At 37.8% G+C, this 13864-nt stretch overlaps 2 protein-coding genes across 3 annotated transcripts in view; both read left to right on the top strand.

Moving 5' to 3' along the window:
* Window positions 1-835: 835 nt before the first annotated feature.
* LOC124638534 (TM2 domain-containing protein almondex) lies at window positions 836-2249 on the top strand. The gene is made up of 4 exons (XM_047175508.1): window positions 836-1040; window positions 1121-1359; window positions 1447-1568; window positions 1898-2249. The coding sequence occupies exons 1-4, from the start codon at window positions 947-949 to the stop codon at window positions 2175-2177; spliced, it is 735 nt and encodes a 244-aa protein (XP_047031464.1). The 5' UTR covers window positions 836-946; the 3' UTR covers window positions 2178-2249.
* A 1622-nt stretch (window positions 2250-3871) lies between these two features.
* LOC124637930 (guanine nucleotide-binding protein G(o) subunit alpha) overlaps window positions 3872-13864 on the top strand; it is a 31229-nt gene continuing 21236 nt past the window's right edge. Inside the window, exons 1-2 of one of the 2 annotated variants that reach the window (XM_047174667.1) lie at window positions 3872-4004; window positions 11445-11487. In XM_047174667.1, the coding sequence (XP_047030623.1) occupies window positions 3887-4004; window positions 11445-11487 (161 nt within the window). In that variant the 5' untranslated portion in view covers window positions 3872-3886. Of the gene's footprint in view, window positions 4005-6230; window positions 6743-11444; window positions 11488-13864 lie in introns of those variants that run through there. The other variant, XM_047174666.1, reaches the window with a different exon arrangement.

Raw genomic sequence — 13864 nt, 5'->3', positions numbered from 1 at the left:
CCAATTATAAACTAATGCTTATTTGCATCAGTTTCTCATCACGAATGCAATACGTGGTTGTAAATAAGCATCTGCAATGCAATTAAGTGTTCTTGGAAATAGGAAAAATATTTACATGAATAACGCATAACAACTGTTACAGGCTAAAATATGCAACTCACAGAACCTGACTTCTCTGCACTTACCATGTTTTTAAGAGTCCATATTCCTGACTTGTGAATGAAATTCCTTGTAATCATCTCATAGTAAAGCAATAATGTAGCTAAAACCTAAGTATGCCAAATACTATGCTGCAAACCGCATCAAAATCGGTTCAACCAAATCTATACTAATATTATAAAGCTGAAGAGTTTGTTTGTTTGAACGCGCTAATCTCAGGAACTACTGGTCCGATTTGAAAATTTTCAGTGTTAGATAGCCCATTTATAGAGGAAGGCTATAGGCTACTTTTTATCCCGGTACGGGAAGTAGCTCCCACGGGAAACTGCTGGCAGAAGCTAGTGAGATATAATTGCGTACGGTGCAGATACATGCAGGGCTAACTGAGAACCTCCTTTTTTTGAAGTCGGTTAAACAGTGATTTCAGCTGTCTCAACATGAAATCATAAGACTTCGACATCAGCAAATAGAATATAATTAAAAATGTGTAGGTACGCGCTTCTGCCCAACCTTTATGACAACAGGCGTGAGAAAGAAATATTGATTCATAGGTGTTCGATTATGATGGCAATACTGATGGCAATAATTTGATATTTTTATCCCTTTCACACTTACAACAGAAACCATAGAGGAGCGATCTCTTTCTCTACTGTCAATTTGAAAGTGTCACTGTCAAGATTTGAGTTTGACAAGTAGATATTGTTTATTTTATGAAGTGAATTTGCCCTATTTCTCTGGAAATAAAGAAAATTTTGATAAATATTAGGAAAATGGTATAAACAGCAAGATGCCGAGAAGTCTGCCACTAAGAATAAGCATAAGAGACTGTTTAGTTTTAGTTCTTTTAGTGATATTTAATACAATCCACATAACAGACATGGGTAAGTTACGTTGCTACACAACACTTTTAGTTGTATATTATTTACCCTTAACAGTGCTTTTCACAGTATTTCTATTGCAGCTAACAACAATATGGATATACAAAGCAAAGAAAACAAAATTAAAGACGATTCAAGTGACAAAGGGGTGAATTTTAGTGAGAATGAGGAATACTTGAAGAGTTGTCCTTCTGTGGACCAGGACATTTCCGAGTGTTCCTCCTTGCAGTATCCTTGTATAAACTGCGACAGAAACATAGACTGCCGCTATGGAGGCTTCTACAACTATTCCTGTACAGTCAAACCAAAAATTGTTTGTAATGTAAGTATAGTTTGTATTCATTGAGACAGAATTGTCTATGTCTATCAGTTGCAAGTAACTTATATTCTAATGTACATTTAATTTCAGGGCACCAAAACGTTCAACAGAACAGCCATGTGCCGGTTTTGTTACCAGACTGAGAAATGGGAACACCGCTGTGATCAGAAAGCCAACTGCAATTCTCTGGCCTCTCCTTTAAAATATTACTTGTGAGAAACATTATGATTCTTATATTTAAAATTGTTATTTAGTACACAGATATAAACAATCATGATTTAAATTACTTATAACAGGATGATATATTTTGCTCTTTGAAATGAGTTTTATTATTCTTATATAATTATTAAATTAATATATAAACTTACAAAAGAATTGTATTTAGTGATTTTTATCACTAAAAACTCGAAAAGCTTCCTTCCATTGCAAATTGGAGAGAAAGGCAGCATTTGCCTTATTGGATGGCAATGCTTATCAGAAAATATGTTAACCAGAAATATTACATTTCTATCAATTCTTATTAGAAACAATTTATTTCCAGGACAAACTGCACAGTATCTGATGATGTGGTCTGCCTCGGAAAACGCAGATTCCTAAAGAAGATCCGATGTTCATGGACTGCTGGTACTCGTTGGGGCACAGCTGTCATCCTTGCCTTAACACTTGGTGGTTTTGGGGCCGATCGGTTTTACCTCGGCCACTGGCAAGAGGGGATTGGAAAACTGTTCAGTTTTGGAGGCCTGGGAGTTTGGACCTTAGTAGATGCCTTACTCATTGGAATCCACCACTTGGGGCCTGCTGATGGCTCCCTTTACATTTAATTTATGGTCTCAGTGAATAGAAATGTAGTATACTTGTACATCATTTATTGAATAAAAAAATCTCTTAAATTATTCAATTCTTTTATTTTAATGTCTTCAGTAATTTCGAGTTTGAGATTAATTAATTTGCTTGGTGAACAATTTTAAAGGCTGATGAATAGGATTCGATCTTGCAGCTTATTCGCCAAGGAATGCGCTGAGTTCTAGTTGAACCAGTACTTCGTTATGGACTCCCCCTTAAATACCCACTTATGAACTACCCCTATGTTCTCCCTTATGTACTACCCCTATGTAATCCTTTATCTCCTCCTGTATCTTCCCCTATGTTGTCCCTGTGTACTCCCATTTACACTCTAACGGAGCCGGAGCTAACTAGTTACCAGCCAAACACAGAACAAACCAGCCTAAGTCAGGATAAGTCGTTAGATGATTTTTTAATTCCAATAAAATAGCACTTAGCCATTACTCACACAATCACAATTGCAAATTGGTCTTTCATCGTAGTTAATTACGAAGGTGGATAGGCTAAACGTATAATTTTATGACTGCACTTTTCTACACGCGATTGCATGAATTTCACATCCTTTGTTCAATCGAGAAAATGCAATCACGCGCATAACGACGTCGATATGTCGGGCTCTAAATATCTTCGAGATGAAATTAAAATACAGAATCACGTCTTCAGCTCCCCATCTATCTACTAATTGCTTAGTTAGAAGATAGGCTACTATGGGTACCGCTTGTGTTAAATAGAAAGTATGGGAGTTTAGTTTAGACCTAGATCTTAAAAGTTCCTACTCATAGCGTGACTTGAAACAGTCTTCCTCCTACTTTTTATTTAGTTAGTAGGTAAATCAGAAATTTATTAGCATAGAAATAGAAATGTATAGCGCGACATAGCCCCGTAAATACTTCAAGCTACATCTGTCTATAACTATTATAGTTTGAATTCTGAGTAAAGAGCTTTTCTTATTTAATGTACCCCATACATAAGGCCACACTTGGCTTTTTATTCAGACGTCCTAAAATTCAGTAACCACCTTACAGGAAGTAAAAATTCTAATGAGAAGCCTACATGGGGAGAAGTCTCGCTTAGTTCTGACTGACTAAATCCTAATTAGGAAGCGATTTAGGTAGGGCATTTTTTTTTTACGTGGCATAAGGCCAATAGGACTAAGTACTCCGAGATATTCGGGCAAATAAATGTAGGTAGGCTAGTACTAAATAGTTCAAAGTGCAATGGCACATTATTGTGTATGTCATGTCGTTGTGTAGGTGCCGCGTAGATCTGACGTAGGGTGTTGTTAGCTCGGCATAGCTAGGTATACGAGGGAGGAGGGACCGGGCGGGCAGCGTGCGGTGGCCGGCGGCGGCCGGCGCGGAGGCGGCGACGGAGCCTGCGCACTGAGCGCGCCGCTCCAGGCCTGCGCGATCCGTCATTCGTTCGCGGGTTCACGCCGCGGCGCCACCTCGACCGGTCACTATCGCTCCGCTCGCCCCCTGAGCTCCGTCGCGCTCGGCATCGCGTGCGTAAGGCGCCGGCGGTTTCGTGGTGGTCTCGTGGCGCTGTTCGCGCGTCCCGCTGGTACCGGAGCACGCGTGCGCTCGCTCGCGCGTGCGCGGGATACGTGCGCGCGACGACGGGCCGCGAGCATGCGAGGGGCACGGCGCTGCCGCGCGTAGCGAGCCAGGCCGTGCGCGCCATCGCCATGGGCTGCGCCTCGTCCGCCGAGGAGCGCGCCGCCATTGCGCGCAGCAAGCAGATCGAGAAGAACCTCAAGGAGGATGGCATCCAGGCCGCCAAGGATATCAAGCTGCTGCTCCTTGGTAATGGAGCTTTCCTCTATCTCTCTCTAGGTAGCAGGTGCGCGCGCATGCCGGCTCGAGCTCTATTGACTCAGACTGTCGAACCGGCAATCTTCGTTTCAGGAATGTAGATAAATGCATCGGCATTGTTACCTAGCTTTCTCGTTATCATGTTCAGGGGCAACATTGAATTTGCTACTTAATAGCTAGCTAAGATATAAATATGATTACTATGAGGCCAGATGGCTTAGGACTAGGTACACAAATAGTATTTCATTAAATTATAATTAAAGGAGAAAACCATTTTCAATGCAATTCTAGTTCTGTCTGGCCAGACAGAATATCAAGATAAAAGACATCACTCAAAAAATTTGCTTAACTCTGTTTGCCGTAACTCTGAATTTGCCACTCTAATGCTGACCTGGCTTCAGGAGGTATACCGAATATTCTATCAAACTTGGTTGAAAGGAAGGGACATCCCACGGCAAAATCTTCAAACAATCACAATTTTAGAGAGATCGCATTGTATCGGGAAGATGATTCGTTGGGGATGCGAATAAACCGATGGTGATAACTCTGACTAGGCCGCTTGTGCAAAATCTTGCCAGCCGAGGAGTATTTGAACCATAGTTAAGATTGCTTATTGTATTTATTTCTAATGATGTAGTGTAGTTTAGGTAACTCTCTAATTTTCACTAGAAAGTCAACAGCATCATCCGTACCTTATCATCCTTGAGCCTCGACACTCTTTGGAAACCTACCAACTAGGCATTTATAGACTGCAGCTGCTACGCTACTAGTTGATAGCGTAAACAAAATTTTTGCATAAGGACTCAAAACAGTAACATTTGTTGCATTTACCAGTTGAGCTTTTACGAAACCATTTTTGAATAACGACCAACGGTTGAATAACACCTTTATAATTTCCGTCCTGTGCAACCCTGAACCTCAATTATAAGCATACCCTGTTAACATTAGGCTGCATATTGTAGCATTAATTTATTATATCGAACTAACAATTTAAAAGAACATGTTACTACATACTGTGTTTTTGGAAAATATATCTAATGATAGAAATGTATAGTACCTACCGGCTAGTCTACGTTTCCAAACTTAGGTAGGTACCTCACGTAGACCTACACAGAACTACACCCGAATCTGCCACAAAGATGTAAATAGAGATACCTAATCGAAGTTTGTTATTCAAGAAAATTCCGTGCAGACAGGCAGATGAGGCAATAACATGATCGACTGCATCTTAGTAGAACTCACAAAACGTTTATGCACTTGCAAATATACGGGCATCCTTAAGTGTCTCAAGATATGCTAGGTACCAATTCTACCATTCAGCTACCTACATGTTGGTACCTTCTGTTTTTTATTAACACAGTGTCTTTAGTTATTTTTAGAAGAACGAAAAAATCCTATAATTAATCAATGCTCGATAATTCGTACTTTGTATTTCTATGTTTTTTAGTTATTCAATGCACAGTAAGTTAAACATCTAAAAGAATAGTATTCCGAGCCAGAACTAACACTAAATGTGCAAAAAATTCAGCTTTCGTCTATGTCTTCTTTCTTGCCTTTACATTCGCTGCAAGGAATAACGTTTTATAATGACTGTGTTCATTGGATAAGGTGCATGATTTGATAATGAATTGTGCATCATTAATTGCTGTATGATAGATAAATTATGTAAAACACTGAGATTCAGCTGCATCTGGTTGGACTGAAAGCTGACTCCGACATGGGTAGTTGGGGCAATGCAATGACAAAAGATTTTCTCGATTCAAATTGAATTAGTGAGAAATGTAGAAAAGAACATAGTAATTAATTTGCAAAAACATGTAAGCAAACAAATTACGAAGAATCGCCATTGCAATTAAAGTTAGCTTGCATACAAATCAAATGCATAATCGCGGAAAAACAAATTACTGAAACTTAAATAGTTATATTATGAATGATAAATTAATTTACCATATTTTCTACAACTGTAAATAATATAAATTCCATTATATCCGTTATCCGTATTATTAGTATTCCACAGAAATAGTAGATATCAAGTGGTTTTTCTAAAATATCAACGTATTTTTTTTGAAATTGGCGCTATAACTTTTTTATTCAATAAAAAAAATAGAATTTGTCTTTGACAAATCTTTGATTTTAGCGCATTGCTCGTGTTCTCTTTCGCGTGTGAATGTGCCTTCACGCATGTGTGAGCGAGTCCGAACGAAGATTTCCGAACGCACCCGAACGTCAGTCGAGCGGGGCGCGGTCGCTGTCACGGAGCGGAGTTGGTGCTTGTCATCCGGCCGCCATTATCTCGTATTTAAACGGATTTGTAAAATCAATTAAAGTTTGCATTGTCGTTGCGTGTTTTCAGTGTTCAGTGGAGTAAAAAACCCTGGAAATTAGCGAGACGTGGTCGTTTGTTCAAAGATTGTGTTTTTCGGATTTGTACGAACAGTGAAAAGTGGTACTGTTAGGTTACTGTGTGTTGGGTGCTAACATTGTGTAGGGTGGCTCCGGTCTCGCCGGAGCGGCAGGACGCGTGTGGAGCGCATGCAGAGGGAGCGGTGAGAGCGCGCCCGGCTCAGGGGTCGGGGCGGCCGGCGGCCAAGGAACAGGGACAGCTGCCGACATGGGGTGCGCCCAGTCGGCCGAAGAGCGAGCAGCGGCAGCTCGTAGCCGACAGATCGAGAGGAACTTGAAAGAGGATGGAATCCAAGCCTCCAAAGATATCAAGCTGCTCTTATTAGGTACGGTGCAGCTCTGTTATTTTGTCGCGATCATTGGCCGCACCCATGTTTCGGGGTGGTTGCAGCAATTTGGGCGTCTCATTCAGCGATGTCGAGTTTAATGGTGTCCCTGTTCGGGGCGTCCTAACGATATTCGTGAACCCTATTAAGCTCGTTGCTCATTTTTAACGATCAGTAGAAATGGTTAGTTGCTTTCACTTGAACTAATCACTATGCCGGTATGTCGGTAGTTCCGTGCGCAAATGAAAGTTCCTATTTGTTTCACATTTAGGAAACAGATGTGTAACTTATTGTGTAGTCATTTCTATGCTAATCATGGTTGATTTCTGTACCAATGTCACCAACCTTGATTCAGGAGGGGTTTTCCTTATCAAATTGCGAAATATAAGCACTGTGTGACATATTAACGTTTCTGTTTGTTTTACCTAACTAATGAGATTGATAACATTAATTTGAACTCATGTCAAATCTCAGATAGCCAAAAATATATTTGACTTATCACTGCAAAATACACCCATTTTAAGTTCCAATCGATATCAGTGCTTGAAAAATATTTCTTAGAAAATGATGTTCATAAACCTAGAAATAACAGAACCTAATGTAAAAACCTATTTAATAATGCTGAGCTGCATGTTATGGGTAGGTAAGGTGCCAATGAGCACACTCCATCATTTCTTGTAATTACTGTTTACCATCACTCTAATAATGTCAGTATTTCATGAGAAATAAGTGACAGTCAGCTACCACAATACCTAGAGATTCTTATCAGATCTGACTTAGTTGGCAAGGAGACTTCTCCATTGTGCTAGCTAGTAGTTTTCCTGCCATTTACATAGATGACCTTGATCTGATAACACTTTCAGGCTGATAACACAAAAGAAAAGCAGTTTCACAATAGAAACCTGCCAGGTAACTCAAATCCACACATAAGTTACATCAACATGAAATAAAACATATTTCTTGCTCTTCAACACCAAACAAAAGGTAATTCCCTATAGAAACACATAAATTGTGTACAAATTGTTTTAGTTATTACAAAACCACATGTAATGTTGTCAGTAAACAATCAACTAGTATTTAAAGAATTTTAATCACTGTAAACAGAACCTGTTGGCAGTGTGTTGAACCACTGCCAATATTTCACCAGAACAAAGTCATTCATGTCCAACGATAAATGGCACAATACTTATTTACATTTAAATACAATCACTAGAGGAAACACAACTAAAAACTGTCAGATCTATATACAATTTTGTATTGTTGTGGCTAATAATTTATATTGAAGAATTTTCCTTGCTTCATGTACCAATACGTGAAGTGGTATAGTATGTTCTGACTAACTTAGGAAATTTTTCTTCTATGGCATCTGAATCATAATAAAACATTGTATAAATGTCATATGACACACAGCTTGTACAGAACAGTTAGTAATATTTTCAAACAAGGTCAAATTTTTAAATATTGAATTAAATCCGTGGGTTTCTTGCAAAGTCTGGTTGCCTTGATCTTGACACTGATATGTGAGTGCATTGACACAAGCTGTGATATTTGTGTTGTTTCACAGATGTTCAAACACTTGTCTTTTTTCAAAAACTTGAACTTTGATTTTAATATAGTTTTTTAAATTGATTTATGTATTTCTTCTCGATGCAACCAACTCCTATAAACTACTGACATTTCCTTAATTAACTGCTCTAAAAATAAAAAGATTTCAGTTTGAAATCATCACATATCTATTTTTGGACTACATTATACTTTCTAATTAAATGGTGGTGTCATATCAATTGGTATTAGCACTATCGAGCTTTTACCTATGTTTCGGAATAATGAATTCTGTTTAGAGTCAATTACTTAGTCATTATACACCTACAATGAGTCACCATTGTGTTTCTCTAATGTCTGCAATGAAGTAGGCAATGGGAACAATCAACTATTTCTATGATTCTTATAACATTTATATTATGATCTAAAGTCATGCCATGATTAAAGGCATGTCTAAGTGATCATATGCCAGTGTTATTTTAGTACTGATTAACATTATATGACCATAATTAAAATTATATATGACATGATAAAAACTAAAATTTAGTTCAGGAGTGAAGGGAGTGGTTTTCTAAATTTAATCAATAAAACTATTTCATGTCATTGCATGCCGCTACCTACAGGACAATGATTTTATATGACCAGCTGAGATATTTATGGGTTTGTTTACCTTAAAACACCTATTAACATTCATTTTAAATCTAACTAAGTGTGCAATTTAATTGCATAATGTAGATGAACTTTTCTTTCATATTTTCTGCTTCCATTGACATTCAACACATAAACCAAAACCAGGATAAAATTAGACTTATCCTTCAACCTACCTGTTTTAGATATTTCAAGGAAAATGAAACCAAAACAAAAAAAAAAAACGGTCTTGCAATCACATAATGAGCGTGAGGTGAATTCACATGTGACAAGTGTGTCAACCTCATGTCTTGGTCTAGAAGTTAATTGAGGTGTCACGGCATTCCAGCGTGCCAGTCCGTGCGTGCATGCCTGACCATGAATGGCGTTTTGCTTTAATGAGCCACACTCCACAATACCACAAATGTAGAGCTCTATTCGAAAAATCTGGATATACCCATAGTTCTATGGTAATGTCGTATTGTAGCCAGCATTTCAGTTATGAAAATAATACGCAGTGTATCCCTATACTTCTTAAATGAAGGCAGCAATGGCTGTAGGGTTTTTCCTAAATCGTCGTGGAGGTCGACTAAATTGAAATGTATGACACGCGGTAAGTCTTGTAATAGTTATTCGGTTGAAAAAATCTTTAAACCACACAATTTACTCAATTACGCATGTTCGGTAGCCACCACTTGCTACGTGCGTCGCATCTTTCAAACCTACCTATTGGACTGTCCATTTACAATTTTAACCGAATAAATAACTTCATGTCGTGCGTAAAGATCGAATATATTTCCGATATGAGTACGTACGACTAATTGTATTTCGATCGTAACGTGAACTCGTAAGACGATCAATTACAATCTATTGCATTAATCGGTCAATATCGATGTTATTAAAAAGATAAACGTATCATAATCCTAATGTTATGTCATTTGGATTAGATAGTAGCGAAGTTAAGGTTCGAAAAGTAGAGTAACCCGTCCTTTTACCAACTACTCAAAACTTGTGAGGGATTTGTCAGGTTCACATTGTTGAGGCGATTGAACGGACGTTACAGGCAGGTATTTTATCAGACAAGCGACGTTTGAGCACGCGACGATGTTATCGTGATGATAGCGCAAAAAGGCTTAGAGGCGACGTCTACCCATCCTGTCACCCCAGCGATACACAACTTAGATTCGATACATTATGTTTTTATCGAAGTTTATGCCACGATAAAACCTGCCAGGTTCATGCAAAAAAGTGCTTTACGTTATCCATGTAGATGTAACTAAAGACAATGTAAAATCACACTTATAGCATCGTTCCTCACAGGTTCGGAACAGTATCTTGATCTTAAACTGAGATAGTGAGGTAATGTGCCGTTTATTCTCTGCTTCGATCGTTTGATCTGCGTGAGATAACTTCAAAACTGTTCGAATTCTTAAGCACTCACTACCACTAACTAAATATCCAACATGACATTCACTGTTTTAAAAGTTATTATATTGGGTGTTCGTGGGAATACTTTCTTGGCACGCGATTACCATCCACTTTATTGTGAAAGTTCTTCCACTGTGAATATAAAATATGCGATGATACATTTTATTCTGACGAACGAATGTATTGTATTCGCACGAGGTGTAATTTCCTGTATATCATTTAAGCCTAGACATCAATCAAAGGTATGAATGGTTGTACGAGTTGCAATGTAGATATGGAGTGCACTCGGGTGATAATGTCTATATCGGGGGTCAGAGATCGGCCGTTCGCGTTGGCGAGCCAATTAGAGCCAACAGGGGTCATGATACCAAGAACCTGTATTTGACAGGGTTCGTTTTCCTACACCCACGTAATTTCGTCACTTTATTAGCCAATTAATATCTACGTACTAAGAAGGATAATAAATATAACGGAATATAAATATTGTCTTGAAATGGCACCTACATGAAGTATTTTATGGATCTCATTCGAAAAGTTTACATGTGGATAATATTTGAGAGACAGCTACAACTATTCTTCAACAATTAACGCTTGATTAGACATTGTCATTGAGTCATCACCTATTGTTCACTATTGTAATTACAATCAAGTATACAAGGTCGAAAAAATTACATTTTGTTGTTCGATGTCCATTATACACAAGGGTGTTAATGGAAAACCCGAAGCGTGCTCAATATGCACAGAGCTGAAAACACCGTAGTTTTATCGACCAGCTTGGTAAACCCTTCGTTCGTCCACCTAGCGTACAGTTCACATTAAACACTGTTAATTTATTTTTCCATGCTATTTTCACTCAACGAGACGTGCATAATGTGAACTGAAACAGTTTACATTTAGGCGGTAATTAAATGTTTTTATATCATCGCTCTTTTTTTATTGCGTGGTTTGGCGAAATGTCTGCTTTGAAGAAACGCAGCTTTTATGTAATGTTTGTCCCCCGAACCCACTTGCTCAATGAATTGTAATGCATTGTGAATAAATTATGTTAAAAACGTAAAAACACGTTGTTCTGAGAATAGGTTTTCATTTCTGTTTTTGTTTACAGGTGCTGGTGAATCAGGCAAAAGTACTATAGTCAAACAAATGAAGTGAGTATTATTATTTCTTCAATATTTACCAATTTGTAGATAGTTAATTGTATTGCAAATAAATGTTAAACTGTCAGCCCTTTACACCCAGAAAGCGAATAAATTCAAAATATCTGATGCATCTCTTGCAACTGGCTAATTGTGTGATTAAAATAAGTTTACGTGAACATAGGGAACAAAGTCTCGATTTTACTCAAATATTCCTAAACAGACAGTCACGTACCAGGCACCTAAAAGATTCATATGAACCCCGAAGCGACTTGGCACGGCTCCTAACTTTTTGCCAGGCCGCAAAGGAAATAGATTTTTGCATCCTTTATCAGTACTCGTGAACCGTGTGACATTTACATCCTTTGAATAGCAACAGAAGTTTTCTTAATAGATTCTTCGATTCCGAAACCCATAGTTAATCTATGTTGGAGACATCTTTCCAACATGTTTCCTGATCTTTTAGCATCAACTTGACTGAAAATAAAAATAATAAAAACCTTTATTAGCAAATTCATTAGTTTTCTGTTAAGGCAATTTCTTTCAGCAATATATTTCGTATTAGTATTGATTCCATAACATGGCTATGGTTCTAAGATAATTGACAGGATCCTCTATCTTTCATATTTGCATTGTTACCTATTCTATCTTTTTTGTAATTCGCCGCAATAAGCTGGGTACACATTGTTATCAATTATACTCATTCGTATCTATCTTAATCAATATTATTGTTTAGAGATATAATACATCGGTCCATTGCTTGCTATCTCCCTATCTGCTATCAACGACTTGTCAACAAGCGTTTTACATTTCGAAGATAAAAGATTACTGGCTGTATGAATATACTGTTGCAACATTGAACATTTCAAAATCGCATCAAGTCAATATCTTACTTACATTGAATTGTATGCTAAAATCCAGCCTGAAAAACTTGAATGTCAAGGTGCACATACAGTAGGTAATATGAAGACGTTAATTGTCTAGGCAACGAGTACGTTGATATGTTCCGTTGTTTAGCACAGTAAATGATACGTCTTTGTTCATGTTATTTAAATTAGAAAATATTTGTTTCCACGTCATGCAATAAGGTGTTAGTAACGCAACGAAATGTGACGTCACTGTTCGACATTGACGTAGTTGTTCATTGATTTACACCTGTCTATTACGCTTGTTACCAAAAGGAGCAATCAAGACAGACATATACCTTCCAGGTTTTTTTATACACCTACAATTGAAGAAGCATTAAACAAGCGTCACCTGAATAACACGAATTCAGACTCGGCATATGAACAAAAATAATTCTGTCTTTGCATTAGTCTCTCCTCTTAAGCCATCAATCTCAGTAGCGGGAGTTTCCAATTTTCCATTGACAGCGGAATCTTTGAAACTATAGTAGTTCCTAGTATCAAATTAGGCCGTTATCTAATCAAGGCCTTTACTATTGATTTGTAATGTCAACAAATCTCGATAAGTTGTCATCAGAATATGCTCATTGCGAAGCAGAAACATCGATATATTTCTACAATTGTTAGTGTTATGGTACCGAGATCAATGTTTTGTGGGTGTTACCACATTGCGATCACACCATGCCGTTGGTGACGTCATCCGCGTCCCGGATGCTACAGATCTATAGAACGTCAGACGCTCGAAATCAAATTATTTTATCGATAACCAATATAGGTAGGCTTTCATAAATGCTGTACTTAGTTCACAACAAAAACATCATTTTCTTTTATTTAGAAGTTAAAACCGTGTCAGTGTATTAATGTAACTTTCCTAACTTTAACGATCGTCGATTAGGACGGAATCTGATGAAAATGAAGCAAAAATTCCATGAATACTTGAAGAATCGCGCGCCGCTCGTTCGGCACGATTGTTTTCATTGGAGTGCATCATCCGCACGCACCACCTCCATTGTTCGAATCCGTAAAATACTAAAATATTTACTTAACATCTTGTTAGAAACTGTCAGCAGCTTATTGCTTTCATAACTTTGAAAGAACGGTTGTGTCTATCTACTTTGTTTTATGTGCTTTATGTTAAACCTGTAGAAGAACAGATTATAGAGTTGATGTTTTAAATCGATGTCTGCATCACTTTTTCATTGCTTTTAAACACGGAAACGAAATAAAATAGTTAAAATACTAAAAACCTATTTGATAGTTGGGAAAAGTTAACAAATAGATGCCAAAGTCTTCATAGGGAAATCCACATTCAACACCACATTAATATCTCGAAGTTGCAATTGGTTATTTGTCATTGTGTAGAGCCAACTGTCCTCACCTACATTAACTTATTTATGTACATGCTATTTGAAAGTCAGACTGATCTGGACACTAATGCATCATAAATGGAATGAGCTTCCTCTGGAGGTCAGGATGGTAAATAG

Source organism: Helicoverpa zea, chromosome 17, assembly GCF_022581195.2.
Source record: "Helicoverpa zea isolate HzStark_Cry1AcR chromosome 17, ilHelZeax1.1, whole genome shotgun sequence".
NCBI lineage: Eukaryota > Metazoa > Arthropoda > Insecta > Lepidoptera > Noctuidae > Helicoverpa > Helicoverpa zea.
This window is presented reverse-complemented; position numbering and strand designations above follow the sequence as displayed.

Coding starts and splice junctions, on each gene's coding strand:
- LOC124638534 (XM_047175508.1), top strand. CDS start 947: ATGCCGAGAAGTCTGCCACTAAGAATAAGCATAAGAGACTGTTTAGTT. Junction 1,041..1,120: donor AATCCACATAACAGACATGG/GTAAGTTACGTT, acceptor TTTCTATTGCAG/CTAACAACAATATGGATATA. Junction 1,569..1,897: donor TCTCCTTTAAAATATTACTT/GTGAGAAACATT, acceptor ATTTATTTCCAG/GACAAACTGCACAGTATCTG.